The sequence below is a fragment of the Xiphophorus hellerii genome, chromosome 4, assembly GCF_003331165.1.
Source record: "Xiphophorus hellerii strain 12219 chromosome 4, Xiphophorus_hellerii-4.1, whole genome shotgun sequence".
In the NCBI taxonomy this organism is placed as follows: domain Eukaryota; kingdom Metazoa; phylum Chordata; class Actinopteri; order Cyprinodontiformes; family Poeciliidae; genus Xiphophorus; species Xiphophorus hellerii.
The window spans coordinates 6,270,618-6,289,539 of NC_045675.1; the positions used below are offsets into that span (position 1 = coordinate 6,270,618).

Consider the following 18,922-nt stretch of genomic DNA (forward strand, 5'->3'; position numbering starts at 1 on the left):
TTTTTTTTTTCTTCTTCTTTTGCGAAATATATTCATGAGTTTTATAGCCAAACAGCAGTTCACAGCTCTAAAATCAATGTTGCAATTAGTCATTTGGGACTACATATTTACTATGTGTTTTAATATTTACATTTAAATAAGCTCTATATCTTGGTAGTAGTGGCTTTTATTGGCCCATAAAGACAAAATACAGATTGCACACATTATAAAAATTTATATTAAACCCCTAAAGCCTCTTTGCATACACCCCAGGTATTTATGTTATGAGCCGTGTGGCCAACAGTGTTGATGTCCCACTCTAGCTGAGATTGATGTTTCAGCAGAGAGATAATCAAAGTCCAGGTGCAGCGATTGATTCCTTTTTGCTCGTCCTGTGCTGTGATTTCCACGCAGTTTCAAAACTACAGTGGCTTTGTGTGTGTTGACAAATCAGTACGATGGGTGAGCCAGTCATGTTTGGCACGTAGTCGAGAAGCGCCTCAAAAATCAATACCTTCAATATCTTTTTGGCTCTTTCTGCCTTTAGTCTATGTAGTGGAAAACCTAAGAAGTGATAAAATGTGCTTTTTCATATCTTCTGTTTTTACACCCAGCCTTTTCTTAGTGTGGCCAGTCTGCTTCCTCTTCCATCGCAGTGATCTCATGTTTATGTCCAATTTGTGGGCAGATTGGGTAACACAACCTGTCACAGCACCTTTGTACCCTTTGACTTGCTCCAGTATCGACTGTCTCAATTTAATGGAGTAAAACATGACTTTAATTACCCATTTCACCACTTACTGTTATGTTTAGAGCCCCCCAATGATTCCTGCTTTCACCTAACAGTATACAGGGTTTTTTAATTTGCCACACAATTTGGTGTAATTCATTCATATAAGGTATAGACTTAAAGTATAAAGACTTAAGAATATTAATAAGTGTAAAAAACAATATGCTTTTTTGAATAAATATACAATTTTCTTCCAGATGTGACGGAGTTGCTGGTGATCAGTTAAAAATATCAGGCAGGTAACATCTAACTTTTGCATTTGGCAAAAAGGGATTACACATTTAAACATTTATTAAGTAAAACATTAAAACTTGACAAATACAGCTTTGCTTAAGTCATAAATGATCCAAATACAGCTTTGCTTAAGCATAATTTAATTTGTATATGCAGCACAGCATCCTAAATAGTGATGGTGTTGATGCTCAGTTGAGTCCAAATCAGTCTCACTCAAAGTCTGGCTTAGCTTACAAAGTTCAGCAGAACTAATAAAGCCAAACAAAATCATATGTTCTGTGTAATGGCCTGAATCAGGTTTGTAAATAATAACATTGAATTTTTTTTAGCAAACTGCCAGTGCATTCCCACATTGCTGCCGAGAGTGGCAATTATCCTTTGGCTAGAAATATAGAGAAAGCAGATGTAACCAATTAAAGTACTATAATTAAATTGTCTGTATGTGTGTTTGTGTTTGTTGAAGTGGTCAAAACTTAAAAAGACCTTTGGATTTAAAGGAAGTTTTATATTCAGAATGTTTGCTAATTGCAATCAAAGCACTGCACATCTACGTTTTTACAATTGCATTTGCCAAAAGTTGTTACATTATTCTATCTTTTTACATGAAGCCTGATCAAAGTACACAATAGAAATGAACGGGTCAAACTTATTGTGTGTTTTTATTGCTATTTTGCTGGTGTTATTGCTGTTTCCTGCAGTTCCTTCAGTGTTGCTGTAGGCTTCTTGGTAGCATCTTAGACCAGTTTCAGAGAATTGTCCAGATTTTGTAATTGCGTTGTTGACTTTCTGTCTTTTGTACTCTTATCTTGAAAACAAGAATCATTTGATCCTTTTGCAACTATGGTTTTAGCAACAATGGAAATTAGCAAACATCACAAAAATGCTATGGCAACTGAATTTCATTTCAGGCTCATCAGGTTTTCTATAATTGATTAAAGGTGTGAACTTAACAAGACTGAATGCTGAAACCAAATTAAAGGTTATATTAACAATGTTTTTGTCAATGGGTTTGTACATTTATGCAGTTGTAATTTTTTCTTTCATAAATGTTATTTTTAATCTGTAATATCTTCTTTATTTGAATATTAGAGTTATTTTTGAAGGATGAATGCATATTCTAATATTGGATTGCCTAGTTAATGTACTCAGTAAAATAGGACATAGCTGCTAAAAATATCTTTGATATTCTACAAGCAAACTGAAATTTGCAGGTTTTGGCAACCTTGTACTGTGTGGAATCTGTGAGAAGTTTTCATGTTAGAGCCAGTACTGCAAAAATATTGGCAAACTGTACTTGAAACTGATTAAAGGGGTAAAAATATTCATGAGACATAAAATTTAAACATTCCTTTTCTAGTTTGAAGCAAATTAACCAGATCATGAGCCGTTTTATACATTTTAAAGCTCTTTTTGGGGGAGAGAGTTTTCCAACTGGAACTGTAACTCTAGCTTCATCACAGAAAACCTAATCAAAGGTTTCTGCTGTATTACTGCTGAACATCAATGATGAGGTTACATAAGGAAGTGATTGAATATATGTTAAAAATATGAGTGTAGAGTTTTAAATTGATTTTTTGCTAAAAATGTGTTTGAACTTGTCTGGATCACAGAACTGCCATGCTATTTTGTTCAGTGTACATGAGAAACTAATGTCTAATTATACAAATTGAAAGACTTTCAAAAGTTAATTATACATTTTCCAACAAAGAGTAAAACAGGAATCCCTCTTACGTTATATCTCCTGCAGACCTGAGAATCCCTCATCAGTGATCAAAATGTAAATTAACCTTGGTATTTGAAGTAAGAACCTCTTTTCAATTTGCATTAAGAACAGACAGATCTGTCACTCATTAATTGAGAGGATGTTCCTTTCATTTAGACACAGCACTAAATGAAATTTGTCTGGTCACTACAGAAAGTATGTCATGGATTGTGAAAGCAGATGATCCAGATACTCAGTCTCAAAAATCTCATATTTGTTTAATTTCCCTGCACAATTTTAACTTCTTCTCTATAACTGTTACACAATGTTGGACTTAATAATAATCTACCAAAACACTTCAACTAAACCATCATGTCAATAATCTGAAAGTTGGTTTGCATCCACATTTTTCTCTTGAAATCAGGTGACTCAAGCATCCAGCACAGCTGGTGCAAAGTCTTTTGAAACTACTTTTGAGAACAGTTCATGTTGCATGGTTGTTTTTTATTTTATTTTCCGCTGTGTTTCAATTTCCACATAATTCTTTACGGCTGGCACACACAAACAAAAAGACACAACTGGGAAAATAGTTCCAAAAAAAGAGCCACCATGTCAGACAGGCTTCAGAGGTGAGAACAAGTCCACACCCCATATGGCTCATAAGTTGCAAAGTTTTCACCCGGAGGACTAAGAAAACAGAAGTTTCTTGTCAAACAAACATTTTTTAGTGGGAAGTTCTTCAATTCTTAGTTACACACCCTGAAGCTAAGAAACTAAAACCGCATGTCTATGAATAGTAGCTATAACTTTTGCTTTTTTCTTATGCACAATATATATTTGAAACAAAATTTCCACTAATGTGATATTCATCTTGTAGCAAACCTATTAAAATAAAAAAGCCAGGGAAAGCTTGGTTTGATTTAGTGTGTGCGTATTGCTAATGATGAAGCTGAAGGATTTCCTGAGAAAATCTCTTTTGTAAGTCTTCCCTGTAGCAAAATGTGAAGGACAAAATATAATTTGCGATTAATGACCCAAAGGAAACTCTGGCGTTGTCCAAAACTGCACTGTTGTAACAAGTGCGCACACATGCTGTTTATAATATTACGAATGTACCAAGAATAGTTGCTTGTTTTTTGTTTAGTTTTTTCTTTTCTTTTGGTAAATGCAATAATAGGTCTACAATACTCGAATAAAGCAGTTGTCATCTGACAGAATATTGCTGGAAAAACACTATCTAGACTTTTTTCTAGTCAGTATCACTTTCTGATTTTCTTTGATATTTGGCCTGCAAATTACACGTTTTTGCTAAGAAATGAAAACACATTTCAGCAAATTTAGCTTCATGAGTTAAATATAATCATGTTTTCATATGAAATGAAAGGTGCTGCTACAGGTTCCTTGAGAGAGACAATAGTTTGAAAACTAACAGAAAATTAAGGGATTTCAAGACAATCAAAGCAAATATTGAATTTTTTTTTTAGATTTTAGTATTATGTGGTTATAATACAACACTGTCTTCTCTTACCACTGTTAAAAAAGGCAGTCAAGTAATTCTATTTACCTGAAATATACTAAAAACTAAAACCAAATTACTCAGAGTTTTCCCTTTCGAGATTTGTGACATAATTTATGTTTCTGCTATCACTGTTTTTCACTTCTTTTATTTCACTACAATGGTAACCAGAGGAAATCATAAACATCCAATTCTGCCTTATAGAACTGTCATTCTTGGAATGAATGTTTTCAATATAGCTTTCATTGCAGCTGATCATAGCACTAAATAAAAAGGTTTTCTTAAATTGATACTTGTGGAGTCACCAGTGAGTCAGAATCGACTGAAAACATACAATCATGCCAGATGAGAAGTGTCAGTGCTTGCTGCTTCACACAAAGTTAGTGACAATGTTTGTCACACCACTAACAACAAAACACAAATTGAAAATGTCATCATGACCTCAATATGACCTAAAGCGTAAAGCCAGCAGCCATTTAAAGGAAATAACTCACCGCCAGCAGCAGAGGGCGGCTTTCTTTGACAGCTCCCACGCAGCCCAGACATCCGATCACCATGATGATTGTCCCCACTGCGATGAGCAGATTGGCTGCCGACAAAGAAGGAAGGGATGATGACAGTGTGGCAAAGTTTCCCTGGGTCACTGAGAGCCATATTCCGACCCCCAGGATGCCACATCCTCCCAACTGCAGACGAAACCCAAAGAGACACATCGCTGTTAATAAGTCCGGTTAACGATGACAAACAAAGCAATAATATGATGTTATTGTGAGGTGTCTAGGAAAATAAAATAAAAAGTAATAATTGTTTTCTTGTAAAATGTTGTATAAGACCTAATTAACTAATTTGCACTTGTCCAGCAAATTAAAGAGTTTAGACAGAAACAAAGAGGCAGCTTTCTTTGCTGCAAGAGAAACAGTAAGAGGTTTGCCAAAAAGCCACAAATTATCGTATCATACATTGTTTGCTTCTTCTAAGTACCTCTTATGGAGTCACTAATAGCCTCTTCACCAATGACTGACAATGAGCACATGTGTCTTTTAAAAACTGATGTAACACTTAAGAAGCATTAACATATTATGCTTCTGAATTAGCTTTTGAATTTCTGCAACATCTCACTTCTGCATGGACAGCGTGACACACTGTGAGGTGTCAGTGAAAAAACACAGTGTTACTGTTCAGTTCACAACACTGCGGGATTGAAAGGTTTCATACTCAACTTAAAGAGGTCAAATACAACCAAGCAGAACATTTCGACATAAACTCTCTCTAAGAAAAGGTGGCTAATAAAATTCTCATAAAAAGAGCAATAAATACATTTGTGAGCTTTAACGATGTGCATCCAGGGGACAAGTATTTCACAACTAGATGCCTGCTTTCTTTTTTTTCCTTCCATTTTACCCTGTTATAGGTGCTGGGGTATTTTTGAGTTAGTTTTCTTTATAAAAGTGCAATAACCTTCATAATGTATAAGCCTTTGCTTTAAACGCTAAAATTAGTCATTTTGGTTAACCTCAGTGCGTTGCTTCTTTCTTCAAATCATATTCTGCAGACTATCCAACAAAATTAGAAACAATGAATGTTGTCTGACTGCTGAGGTGGATCAGTTTTTATACGCAAAGTTACTCGACAAATTTTTAATTTTAACTTTACTGGTGAGGACAGCTCTACATAGAAAGGCTACTTTTTGTTTCTTTCTCCCATCTAAATATTTTAGATTATTGAAAATATTTTAACATCAGACAATCTTTCAAATTATTATTTGATCTTCTTAACTATCATGCTAGCAACTATTTGCAATTCCTATCTTTTTAACATCACAGTGGAGGAATTTGGCCCACTCTCCTTTTCAGACTTGTTTTAATAAATTGTTTCAACCAAGTGAAGTTTTTAAACTTAAACTATTTAGGGTAATGATACAGCATCTCAGTTTAGACTTAGTATTAGGTCACTCCAAACCGTTTTATTTCCTTTTTGCCATTCAGAGATAGAGTTGCTGGTGTCCAAAGCTTGAGTGCGCCCAACCATAAGACACTCTTGACCTTTAAGATTCTCCTTCAAGATGTTCTCACAAGCAAAAATTCAGTTTCACCATTTATAGCAAGATCATCGTACTTCCATCATGTCCTATGTAAAACTATAAAAAAGGACAGGATTTTTTTTACAGATTTTTTATGTTTGCTAAGAACAATACTTCTGAATGGATGCACAGTTTGATGAACATAACACATTCCCAGAGTGAGCTATTGTCTGAGTTAACAAAGTTCACCAGAAGCCTGCAAGGAACAACAAACCCCCATGGGTAAATCTATACTATTGATTGTAAACCGTGTGCCTGAATACATAATTTGGAAGTATGGATATGATTTTGAAGAAAGTGAGCCAATGTGTGCTGAACTCTGTAGAACTCTGCAGGGTTTCGTGTTAAGGTATTGTTTGCATTTTACAAAAATAAACAAAGGTGAGTCAGTTCATATATTTTAAATATTTTTAAAAGCCTTATTCAGATGTATGTTGTGTTTGAGATTGGTATGAATTTACCTGTGTAAATTCATACCAACAACAAAAGCAATATATTAGAATCAGAAGATACATGTGATATTTTTGTGATATTAATGGATTTTAATAAACACGTGTGTCAGTCACATTCATCAGCTGAAGCTGTTAACACTGATGTTTATTTTATACTTTTGCGGGAACATATTTTCAACATAATAACAAGAGTCACCAAGAGCTCATCTATCTCTTGTGTAACTGAGCTAAAAATATTATCCATCTTCTTTCTGGATTACTCATCTATTTGAAACATTGTTCAGCTACAAAGAAAATGGGAAAGATAACCACCTCAACATTAAGGTTAGTCCTTCTGTTGCAACAAAGTTTGTTTTTTCTGTAGTATCATTAATAAATAGATAACATTTAAGCATATGTACCATGCATTCTTAATGTCTAAGTTCTTTGTGAGAATGGGACAAGATGAGGTACAAACAACCATCTTCATAATGGAAAAACATTTAGCTTTCTGTGCAGTAATTAGGCTCTTAGCGCACTAAATTTCAATCTATAAGAAGCTCTTCCTTGCATCTTTCAAGGAAAATAATAATGAATTCCTCATTAAATAGGCTTAACCACATTATTAGAGTTATCTTATTCAAATATAACATTTATTTTGAATCGGTTATGAAAGATTTGTTTGTGTTAAATCAAACAATTTCCTCTATTTGGAGTCAAAAGTCAACAAGAATTATTTGCTTTACTTCATTTTAGTTCTTTCTAGTCTTATAGTTCACATTCAGAACATGTTTGACTGCAAAATGCCAGGCGCAAAGATCTCAGATACAGCATGCCTATTGAAAACATCCATCATTTCCACAATAAATGTACAGCTGTGTACTGGAGCAGCCAAAGGCAGTAAGATTTATGCAGATAAATACATGTGTATTGTTTCCCCACACTCTGTTTGCTTTCCATTTTCAGCTGTAGCATGATATCCTACCTAATGAGGTCTTGAGGAAATAGGGAAAGAGAAAAAATTAACAATAAAAATGTTTATACTGATCTTTTCTTCTCTTTTATACCTCCACAGAGATTTTGGAGGCATGCAAGTGAAGGGCCTTTGAGTCATCTTAAAGCATTCAAGGAGGAAGACTCTTGGACAGAGATTGCTAACAGTCAATACTCTGATGGGAACCACAAGCAATGTTAATGATGATGATCATGTGTGTTATCTGATAAAGATTAGCAGCCCTAAAACCGGCAAAGAATGGGAACCAATTAAGTAGGTGATGAACATGTTAAGGAAAACTCAATAGTTAACGAAGCACACTAATGGAAATAAATTCTCAACTAAGACTAAAATATTTATCTAAACTGAAAGAGCTGAATATTTAAAAAAACCAATTATTACATAACATTTTCAAATGAATGAACAAGATATTGCAGAAAGCCAGACTCAACAACAGTTATGCAGCAATAATTCAACAAAATACAGAGGTGGTAAATTATTTCTCAGGCTAGCCGTCATAGATATTTTCTTTAATAACAAGATTCAAATTCATCAGATAACTGTTGTAAATTTAAGGTGTATGTTTCACTTCAGACATGACAGGCAAATAGAACATAATCACACACGGAAAAGACAGCAATATTTTAAAGAATGAATCATGACTCAGTTTAATAAATGACCACATCACACATCCATTGCAGCCCATCTGGGTTTCAGAGATTTAATCGTACAGACACACCTCTGCCTCATTACCCATCAGTGAGGTAACATTCCATGTCCTTAGAGCCAGATTACACCCCCAGAAATTGATAATAAATAATAATAATGACACGTTTTATTATTAGGCACTTTTCCAGGAACTCAAGGTCATATTACATCATTTAACACAAAACAACACAGCAAAGCTTTTGTTCTACCACCTTAAGTTGAATGGAACCTGATCTCAACATCTAGCCTTAGCTGAGTTCGGTTGAGTCCCAGGAGCCGAAGCTCAACCATCAGGCTCACAGACATCGCAAAACATAAAAAAATAAAATAAATTACAACTGCTTCAAATGTAATTTGTATGAAACACCAGAAAATTTAATTCAAAAACCACACACACAAAAAAATCAAGAAACTCATGAGAGTTAATTAAAAAACAGTACAACAGCAAAACTTTTCTTTCTTACACTTCTGTATATGTTTGTATACTAACATAATTTCAAACTGATTAGTTTTCATCTGCAATAAAACAAGACAAAGCAGAAAACAACAAAAAAGAACAGATGCCTAAATGTTTGCTATCACGCTGTTTTAAACAGTTTAAATGAATTGAGGCAACTGCACAGCCTCCCCCTCTCACAGCACGTCACTGTGTTCATAGCACTGTCTGAATCCAGCCACTGATTAGGAGCAGGACTGTGTGGAACCACGTAGTTTTCTTTAACTCCTCTTGAGTGGGCTAACTTTACACATAAAAAACAGAAATACTGATTTAAACTTGCCTCCTGCATAATACAAGCTGAAAGTTTTAATGACTCCACTCACCAATGAAGAATATCATCACTTTGATCTCATCGGCGCTCCATCTAAAACATGTGTGCAGATTAACATAAATATATTGATATAATCCAGGTCAAAGTCTGAGTTTTACTCATACATGAAGATAATATGTGTTGATTATGGTAACACCATACTAATATATATATGCATACACATATGAGGCAGTATGAGGTAAAGCAGGACGGGGACTTTCAGTTTAAATGAAAATGCTCCATATATATATAATTTTTTTTTCTTCTTATACTTTGATGTTGGATCAAAGTATGCAGTTTGATCCTCAAGGGAGGTCTTTTGTCCTGTAATCTGCTCTCAATATATATATATAGAAGGAAAGAAGGAAAAAATATATATATGTATATATATATATATTTTTTTTTTAATTCTCATACTTTGATGTTGGATTCATGTATGCAGTTTGACCCTCGAGGGAGGTCTTTTGTCCTGTAATCTGCTCTCAATATATACTGTATATATATATATATATATATATATATATATATTTTTTTTTTTTTAAATTGTCATACTTTGATGTTGGATTCATGTATGCAGTTTGACCCTCGAGGGAGGTCTTTTGTCCTGTAATCTGCTCTCAAGGTCATAGCCTGTTGGTGAGGTTTCATAGGTTAGAGAGAAAATCTGCTAAAAAATAACCGTAAGAAACTAAAATACTGAAGACTTTGGTCAATATAAGTTCCTGTTAAAAAATGTTATTATTTTGCCAACGATGTTCATTTGTAAAAATGTGCTAGAATTTAATGACATTGGACCTCAGAGAGGCATCATCCTTCAGCTAATCATTACTGCATGCCAAGTTCTCAGCTAATAGCTCTTGCCACATTTAGTTGGAGCTAAAATGTTGCTTTTGTTCATTTGTGTTATTTTTTGTATTCCTGATAGGTTCTACTAAAAACATGATAGTAAAAAGACCTTTAGGATAATTACTGATGCAAACCACTCAAGTTACAATAAATACTTGTTTGTTGTATGTTGAAATGGAAGATAATTAAAAACTTTGTATACTGCTGTACTTGGGAAGCAATTATACAATAATTTATTATTTAAAATTTGAAATTGTTTCAAATCTAAAACCACCAAAGTCAACAGAAAAATCAGCTTTATACATAGATATTTTGACAAATAAAACATTTAATTTAAAATTCAATCAAGGTAAATTGTATTCACATGTCACTTTTTCAAACTACATAAACCATAATTTAAGAATTAATGAAAACCAGCAGCTCTGATATAAATTTTTCCAATAGCATAGTCTGAATTCAAAACAATATCAGTTATCATTGGCCTTTTATTTGACATAAACCTCTCTTAATCTTTATTTTTATCGGTTTTAATTCTGCAATAACTAATTGTTTTTTCCACAGGCTTGCTCTTGATTTCCAAGATAAGAATAATTGACTCCTGTTCTTCACCCCTTTCTGAAGAATCCTTTTTTTAAAAGTGGCATAAATTGTATGGGTGCTATTTTTACACAGAGAACTGTATTTAACAATTACGCTTATGAACTCTAGACTTGCGTGATATATTAAATCTCAATCATCATCACAATAATAATGCATGGAATATCCCAACCACAACTAACAGTTTGGAGGCAATGTATTATATTTCAAGTAACATGCATTACTGTTTTGCATGTAAATATTAATTTGACAAGTCAAATTGACATCATGTTCTTGACTACTTTGTCTTGGTGGTTTAGCAGCAACTGATACTGCCATCACAGTCCATCCATCCATCCATCCATCCATCTTCTTCCGCTTATCCGAGGTCGGGTCGCGGGGGTAGCAGCTTCAGAAGGGAGGCCCAGACTTCCCTCTCCCCAGCCACTTCTTCTAGCTCCTCCGGGGGAATCCCGAGGCGTTCCCAGGCCAGCCGAGAGACATAGTCCCTCCAGCGTGTCCTGGGTCTTCCCCGGGGCCTCCTCCCGGTGGGACGTGCCCGGAACGCCTCACCAGGGAGGCGTCCAGGAGGCATCCTGACCAGATGCCCGAGCCACCTCAACTGGCTCCTCTCGATGTGAAGGAGCAGCGGCTCTACTCTGAGTCCCTCCCGGATGACTGAGCTTCTCACCCTATCTCTAAGGGAGAGCCCAGCCACCCTACGGAGAAAACCCATTTCGGCCGCTTGTATCCGCGATCTCGTTCTTTCGGTCATGACCCAAAGCTCATGACCATAGATGAGGGCAGTTGAATACTGCCATCACAGTATTCAACTATATTGCAGTTGCACATTTTGCTTATATTGTGTACAGTAGCCGTAGTTAGCGGTATTGTAGTTGAGTGCAACAACATCTATGTGCACTTCTGTGAATAAACTGGATTCCCTGCTTTGACGAGTCTACAAGTCCATATGCAGCTTCCTAAATCAAAGGTTACCTGTAAGCTGTCATTTAATTATGTAAAGGAGGACCTAATTGTAGACAAGAGGCAGGCAGATTTTAATGAGTAAAAAATGTACTGTGGTGATTACTGGAGTGGAAACAGGTGAGTGATTAGACTGATTACACAGCAGCTGGGAGTAACATGAACTGGGCCAACTGATGGCTGGACGGATGCATTGCACCGTCAACGACATGGCGACATCCGTGTGACAATATTTTATTACAATTTATAAAACTAAACAGCCTACAATATTATCCCTGTATTTTTGTTTTACATCTAAAATGAATAATACTCAAATAAAGTTTATTGTTAAAAGTAATCGTGGATCCCTTTAATAAGTAAAACAAAAATTGACCTAATAAATAAAAATCAGAACACATAACTCAGACCAAGAGTGTTAAAAGAAATCAAATATTTTCATGTCATGAAAGAAATATACATTATTTAACATGAAGAAAAGCAGACTTATTATTATGAGGCTCTATGTGACTTTATGTAAAACAAAAAGCTTGGAGTGGAATAAAAATACTGCCTGACAGACTTTTACCTAAAGGCCAATTATCCTAGGGGTATGTGAAATTCTTAACTTGGAGGTGTGAGAACCACCATGAGTTTAGTATTCAGTAAGACTGCCACATATGTAAAACATTGTCAAAGCTACAGGAATAAAATATTTATTTGCAGCTTGCAACCAGAATGCATGTGATTCAGTACATTATCTCCAGATAGTCAGAGATTAGACTTCTGACACAAGCAGATCACAGCAATACTGTGGCTGTCTTTTTTTTTTTTTTTCTTTGCTGGGTCTAACCGACACACCAAGAATGTATAAAGCATTTTTTCCCCTTTTGCTCAACATAGATCTGTCAGGAGAATGTGTGGACAATCTGAGCTAGATTTTTTTTCCCCCTACACTCGTTCCCACATGTATCTCACAGCTGGAGATTTTCTACTGAAAATGTGTGAGACAAGCTGCAGACAAGACTCTGTATGCAACACCCAGGAGGCTGCATTTCATTTACAACACAATGAGAATAGCAGTTGAGTCTCTTGTTGTTATAGTTATGCTAAAATTACATACAGTATCTGAAGATATCACCAGTAGCAGGTAAAAAGCAACTTATGTGTCAGTGGAAATTAAGGCACCAACGTGTCAACACTCACTTGCACGAAAGTTCAGGAATTTTCCTAAACCATTATCAACACTAACTACAAATTGCATTGTTTTATCTATGTCCAGCAGACACACCTCTCTGTCAATACAGAACAGTCATGTACACACGAGCAAAGTTGCCAGTAAAACCTTGCTGCTGTAGAGCTCTTTTCCCTCACAGGCTTAAACACACTATTTAAATATTGCATGCTAGAAGCCAGTTATTAAATGAAAATTACCTTAAAGTTTTAATCTTTTGAAACACAGTAAGAACAGATTAGAGGCATCCCACATGGCCAAAATTATAGATTTATTACTCTGAGGTCAAGCATATTAAAGTGTTTTAGCAGGGAAGCTGAATAAGGAAGAAGTTTACCTCCACATAACTGCCTGTTATGCAGCAATCTCCTCTGCCATACAACAGGCAGTGGAGGTTGCTCAATTGAAGCTGTCCTACTCTGGTCCAGTTAAAAGGATAAAATAAATTATCTGTGATTTGAGGTATTTACTAAAGGTAAATAATTAAGCACCAAGAATAGATGCCCCCTAACCAGTGACCATCCAGTCAAAAACTAAATAAATCGAATCCTCATTGAATGCACCATATGAAGCACTAACAGGCTACACTTACAAGAATATTATTCAGTGAGGATGTTGGTTCTGAGAGAAGGCGAAAAGTTATTTTCATTATCAGTAGGATATTTAAAGAAGTCACAGGAAGCACAGGGATGTAAGAAGCTATTTAAAAAGGAACAAGTCACCAGAAAACTCTAAGGCTGAATGTTCAAAATGCCACCTGAGAAGAATTAAAATTATCTGTCTTTATCCCTTATAGGTTTAAAAGTAAATGTTGCAAATGGCAAACAGTGTTATGCACCAGAAAGATGCCATAATGCTGTTTAGCAGCTATCAAACAATATAAGAAGATAACACAAACATTATTACAGAAAAAAGGTTAAAGGCAAGGCATTGTTTTATGTGTGTGAATTGGGGAATTATGTAATGCAATGTGTAAATTCCAAGGCTTTAGTAATTATTTTTCTTATTCTTGTTGGAGCTAGTTTACAGGTGTCAGGTCAGTTAGCTTTATGCTCACATCACACACCCAATTTTAATGTTTGCTTCATGTAATTATTTCTTATGACAATAATGACAATAATGATCATTTGACATGTATTTTATAAGGCTTTAATAAGAAATGTTTCCTACACCTTTATTAATAACACCAGTTACTTATTATGCACCAAGCAACAATATATGAGTGTGAAACGCTTTGGGGTCCTCTGGACTTGATAAAGCTCTATGCAAAAACAGGCCATTTACCATTCCTATTGCTGAATATGTTGGCCTGTTATTACAGTGAATTATAGCTCAAAAGTGATGATAGAGTTAGTTTCAGACTCCCTCCTTACCACAGTTAGAATATTTATTGTGACAGTGCAAATTGGTGTTTTGAACAATTCTGCCTCCATTCTTCCAGCTGAGCTAAGTTTCTGTTGTTCTATTTTGATTTATTCAAAGCAGAATTTATAACAACCTGAAGGAAGTGTCAAGGACCTCTACATGAATATTACTGTACATGAATATCCTGTAGATATGGCCTAACTACAGGACAAGGCCATATCACCAGTTAATACAATTTGTCTACATTTTAATGTCTTGTGAAATATACTCAAGTATATCACACATCAATTAATCATCTTAAAGTAAGTAAATAAATGCAGAAACATTTTTGAAGAGAAAGGTTTATAATTGGGTAAAAAAAGTATTAAAAGTAAGAATTTCTGTCATTGAAAGGCTTAAATAACTTTTACTTTTCTAAAATAACTCCATTATTCCGAAGCTCCAGGCATTTAGACAGAGAGCTCTTTAAAACCTCGGGATCTGTAAGTTTCCTAAAACCTCTTGGGGTTCTGTGAATCACCTGCACTCTTTCTGTGACCTTGTCTCAGAAGAGAACAGCTTATGAAAGATGAAGTTCATCAACTTAGGTCATCCAGGGGACAGGGTTACCTCACTAGTCAGACTTTAATAAGAATCAATTATGAGCTGGGGAAGCTAAATCCCTGATTACCAGTATTATTTTAGAGTTAGCATTGTTTTCAATTTTGTAGTTTAAAGTAGATTTGTTGTATTTGTTATTTTGCTTTATGTTTATTTCTGGTTATCAGGGGCAATGGCCTAAAAGTAACAGATCCAAACAATTTCTTGCTGAGGAGTAGTATTCTTACGAGTTTTGTTTTTATTGTTTAAATACCAATATGAAAGTAATACACATTTTCTGCTGGTCTATGGGTTGGCTAATTTCATTCACTTTATTATTTTTGAGATGTGTAAGAATTTGTGTTCCTATGAAAATGTGAGTTGTTTTTTAGAAATATAGCAATATAAAATATTAATTATTTGTTCTATTTATTGCAATATAGAATATTATATATTTTTTATCAGCTTTCGTGGCTTGCAGATGGTGGTTCATCAAACGGATCAGAAATCTCTTCATGGTTGTTTTTTCAAACTAGGCTATCTCAAATACGCCACCTGCAAAGTTAGAAACAGCCCTTATAAAGCCAAGGAAACTGCTATCAGCTGCTTTTGCTAATATACATGTTTCTGTAATTATTGTATGTTTTGAGATAACAGTAAAAACATGACTGGTATTTCCAGGCAGGGGACATCAACTCTACAACTAATATAAATGATTAATGCCCGCTCACAGTTGGAAGCCTGGAAAAAATATGTTCATTGCTGATTAATGTGTCTTTTTATATTACAGTTCTTAAAAAGGAATCAGAATTAGTTTAAATTGCTAATGGCAGGTCAGCTTATGAAAACCAAGGATCTGAAATCAGTCACCAAATTCTTATTGGTACAATTCTATTATTAAACATTTTCAGAGTTTATTAAATTATTATTTGCCTGAGGAAAAAAAAAAACCTAACAATTTCACCTCATTGCTGTCTTTCAACCTGCAAATTCTGGTTGTGTTTTCTGAAATCTTCTGCTCCAACTTTAGCAGCCAAATACATTCAGACGGGGTCAGAAAAATCCATCAATTCACCAGTGAACAGATGGTTTCGCTCTTCCCTTGAAGAATAAATTATTTATTTGAGGCGAAAAATCCAAGGTGAATGTGTTGGATGATTCCAAATAAGCAAGAATATTATTATTGAGTCCAGAAAAAAAAAATAAAACAGAGTGTTATTTTATTTGTTTTCTTTGTGTCAAAGTGGTTGCTGCAACCAAAAGAGCAAAAGATAGTCGTTTGTAAAAATGAATGCCTTTCCTAGCAATTGCACATGCATAGAGTGAGAATGGTTATGAGTAATTTGGGGGTTTGGGTCTGTACTTAATTAATGAAAAATATATATTGATCGAATAAGCAATATTTTCAATTGAAAACCCCTTTATGCTGCTAAATATTTTAATACATAGACACTCGAGTTCAACAAAAAAGATATTTGTTGTTTCTAATCTGTTATTTAGGTTATAGCTTGGTGCTAGGTCAACTCCTTTTTCCACAACTTGCACACAAAAATACTCTTTTCCAGCATCCCATCAGGTTGTTTTTGGAGCACAAATTAACCTCCGGTGGCACAAAAGAAGTAGCTTGTCCATTCGTCTTGCTTGAGTGACAGATTTACAGGAGTGTAAATATAAAAGTTGTGGCCAAAGTGAAAATGCAATCAATTGCTTTAACCTTTTTTAATGGATTATATTTTATGTAAGTAGTGAATCAAAACTAATGTGCTAAATTCCTCACCCTAATATAAGTACTAGTGAATAGTTCAGTGTCTCATTAGTTTTTAATGAGACATTAAAAACTAATGAAAAAACTAATGGGATTCAAAAAGATTCACATCTTTTTGAATCCCATCTCAAATGAGCATATGAACCTGACTGAGTGAATAACATATTTTTTGACTAACAGGCAGTAATGTTTGAAGGTGAATTATTCTCTGAGATTTTTTTTCATCCATCAGCTATCCTGAGGCTGTGCACACTCCTCCATCACGCTATATCCGAACCGGTGGTGGAGTCAGCAGGAAAGCTGTTTTGTTCTAAAGTTTGCTCATCATTCAGCCAGTTTACAGTTCTGGCAGATGCCTCAGTCTTTTATTCTGAGTTAACTTGTATCCCGTCGTGACAGCTATTCTGCAAAACGAGGAAAATTGAAATTGATTTTTCACAAATTCTTTTTTCATTAGCTTCTTGTACATACAGTGTCTTGATCAATAAAAATGCAGCAATGCTAGAAAATCTTTTCCATTTTTGTGGCTTCTGGAGCAGGTGCAGATGCATTGCTATGAATCTTCAAAGTCTAACTGGGGACTTAGGATGTGACACATCCAGCACAAACATCAGACTTTGCTCTTGTTTGGTTTTTCCCTCTGCATCTTTGCAGAGGGACCCCTTCAGCACAAACTTAAACCTACACAACTAGCGGCACGTTAGATGTCTGTCACTACTGGAAAACACAGCTAATTAGAGCTGCTTACTAAATCATGACACGCCAAGGTCTTTAAGCAAATGTGGACATTCTGAACATATGTTTCTAAAATGAAAAATATGGTTAATTAAAATAAAGGCGTACTTTTTCCTTTGCTTTCTCTCTAGATCATGAGCTTTTTGAAAAGACAAATTTATTCAGTCCTCCCACCACCCTCCTCGTTTCATGTTGACAAACACAATTTTTACATGCACAGCTAGCAGGAACGCAGCTGCATTTTCTTCATGACCGGGAGGGGCATGGTCACACATGACTGAGCCCTAAATCAAAGAGTCAATAATGAAGTGCTGAGATGCATTCATATCACATTGATCCTGACTTCACCAGGAGGTAGACTATTATGCTCCAATTATTGATGTGAAACAGAGGCTGTTTTACTCTGACAAAGCAGAAAGAGGAGTTGTCTTACAAACTTCAGACACAAAGGACACAAACTGCACTACATTATTTTAAATCTGTTGCCAAATAACTCATTTGTAAGGATGGTAATCCTGCTGCAGGTCCTCAATAAATATGTAATTCAATGGCTTCTGTCTAGAATAGATGAGATTATAACACAATACAGCTGACTGCACAAGTCATTTGGGAAAATCAAATACCTGAGCTATATACATATATTTGTAACAACATAGCTATTGTATAAAAATTGAATTTATATGAAACATTGTCAAGCTTGCACAATTACTTTATAGGTTACTGCAGGTTATGATCCATAGTCAGGATGTTTCTTATGGTCCTTTATCTGACGGTTTTCTCTTGTCTTGCTAATTTTTTAGGTGTCCTTTTCATTGTCAAGACACCACAATTCATCAATGATAACAGTTTCTTAGTAAACATTCACTCATTAAAATAGTACCAAACTTTTCAAGTCCAATCAATTCATCCCACACCTTTTATTTAACAACATTCATGTTGTGAGTAGAAAAGAAATATTGTAAAAAAAATTCAAACATTTCTTCAGCAATTTTCTTTTTGTCTGCCTTCATGTCAAAACTTTTAAAAACACAACAAAAAACAGATTTACTGTACAACAGGAATCTTCATATCACAGTTTGATGTACTACTGATTGTTGAGAAGAGAGTGAAAACCATTGTAAAAATGAATACAATATTAAGTTTCTGAGGAAAATGTGAAACAATCCATAAAATTAAAATTAAGCTGAAGCAGAAGAACCTGCAACATGACAATGATCCAAAACATATTAGTAAATCCACCAAAGACTGGCTGAAGATTACAAAATGAATGGCTGAGTCAAAGCCTGGCTATTGAGCTCATTGAGATGCTTGAAGTGAACTGTAGATTCCTGAAAGCCCTCAAACATCTCACAGCTGAAATTGAGGAGCAATGAAAACATTTCTTAGACTGAGGCAGAGGCAGAGATGGCTATAAAAAGTGTCGTACTGAGTTATTTTGGTCAAAGAGGGTAATATTAGCTCTATTGTAAAATAGAATGTCCTAATTTTTTCCTCAGCTACAAAATATGTTTTTGTAGTTACCTTTTGTAAATATTTGGCTCACTGAAACAAGTTTAATATTTTAGTGTCGGTCTAAATTACTACAGTTGCCATATATAAATCATAAAAGGTTTGAAATA

At 34.9% G+C, this 18,922-nt stretch overlaps 1 protein-coding gene across 4 annotated transcripts in view; it reads right to left on the minus strand.

Annotated features, from left to right (window-relative positions):
• tspan4a (tetraspanin 4a) overlaps window positions 1-18,922 on the minus strand; it is a 180,498-nt gene that overhangs the window by 66,377 nt on the left and 95,199 nt on the right. For all 4 annotated transcript variants that reach the window (XM_032560620.1, XM_032560619.1, XM_032560618.1 and 1 more), the window contains one exon: window positions 4,716-4,907. In XM_032560620.1, the coding sequence (XP_032416511.1) occupies window positions 4,716-4,907 (192 nt within the window). The remainder of the gene's footprint in view (window positions 1-4,715; window positions 4,908-18,922) is intronic.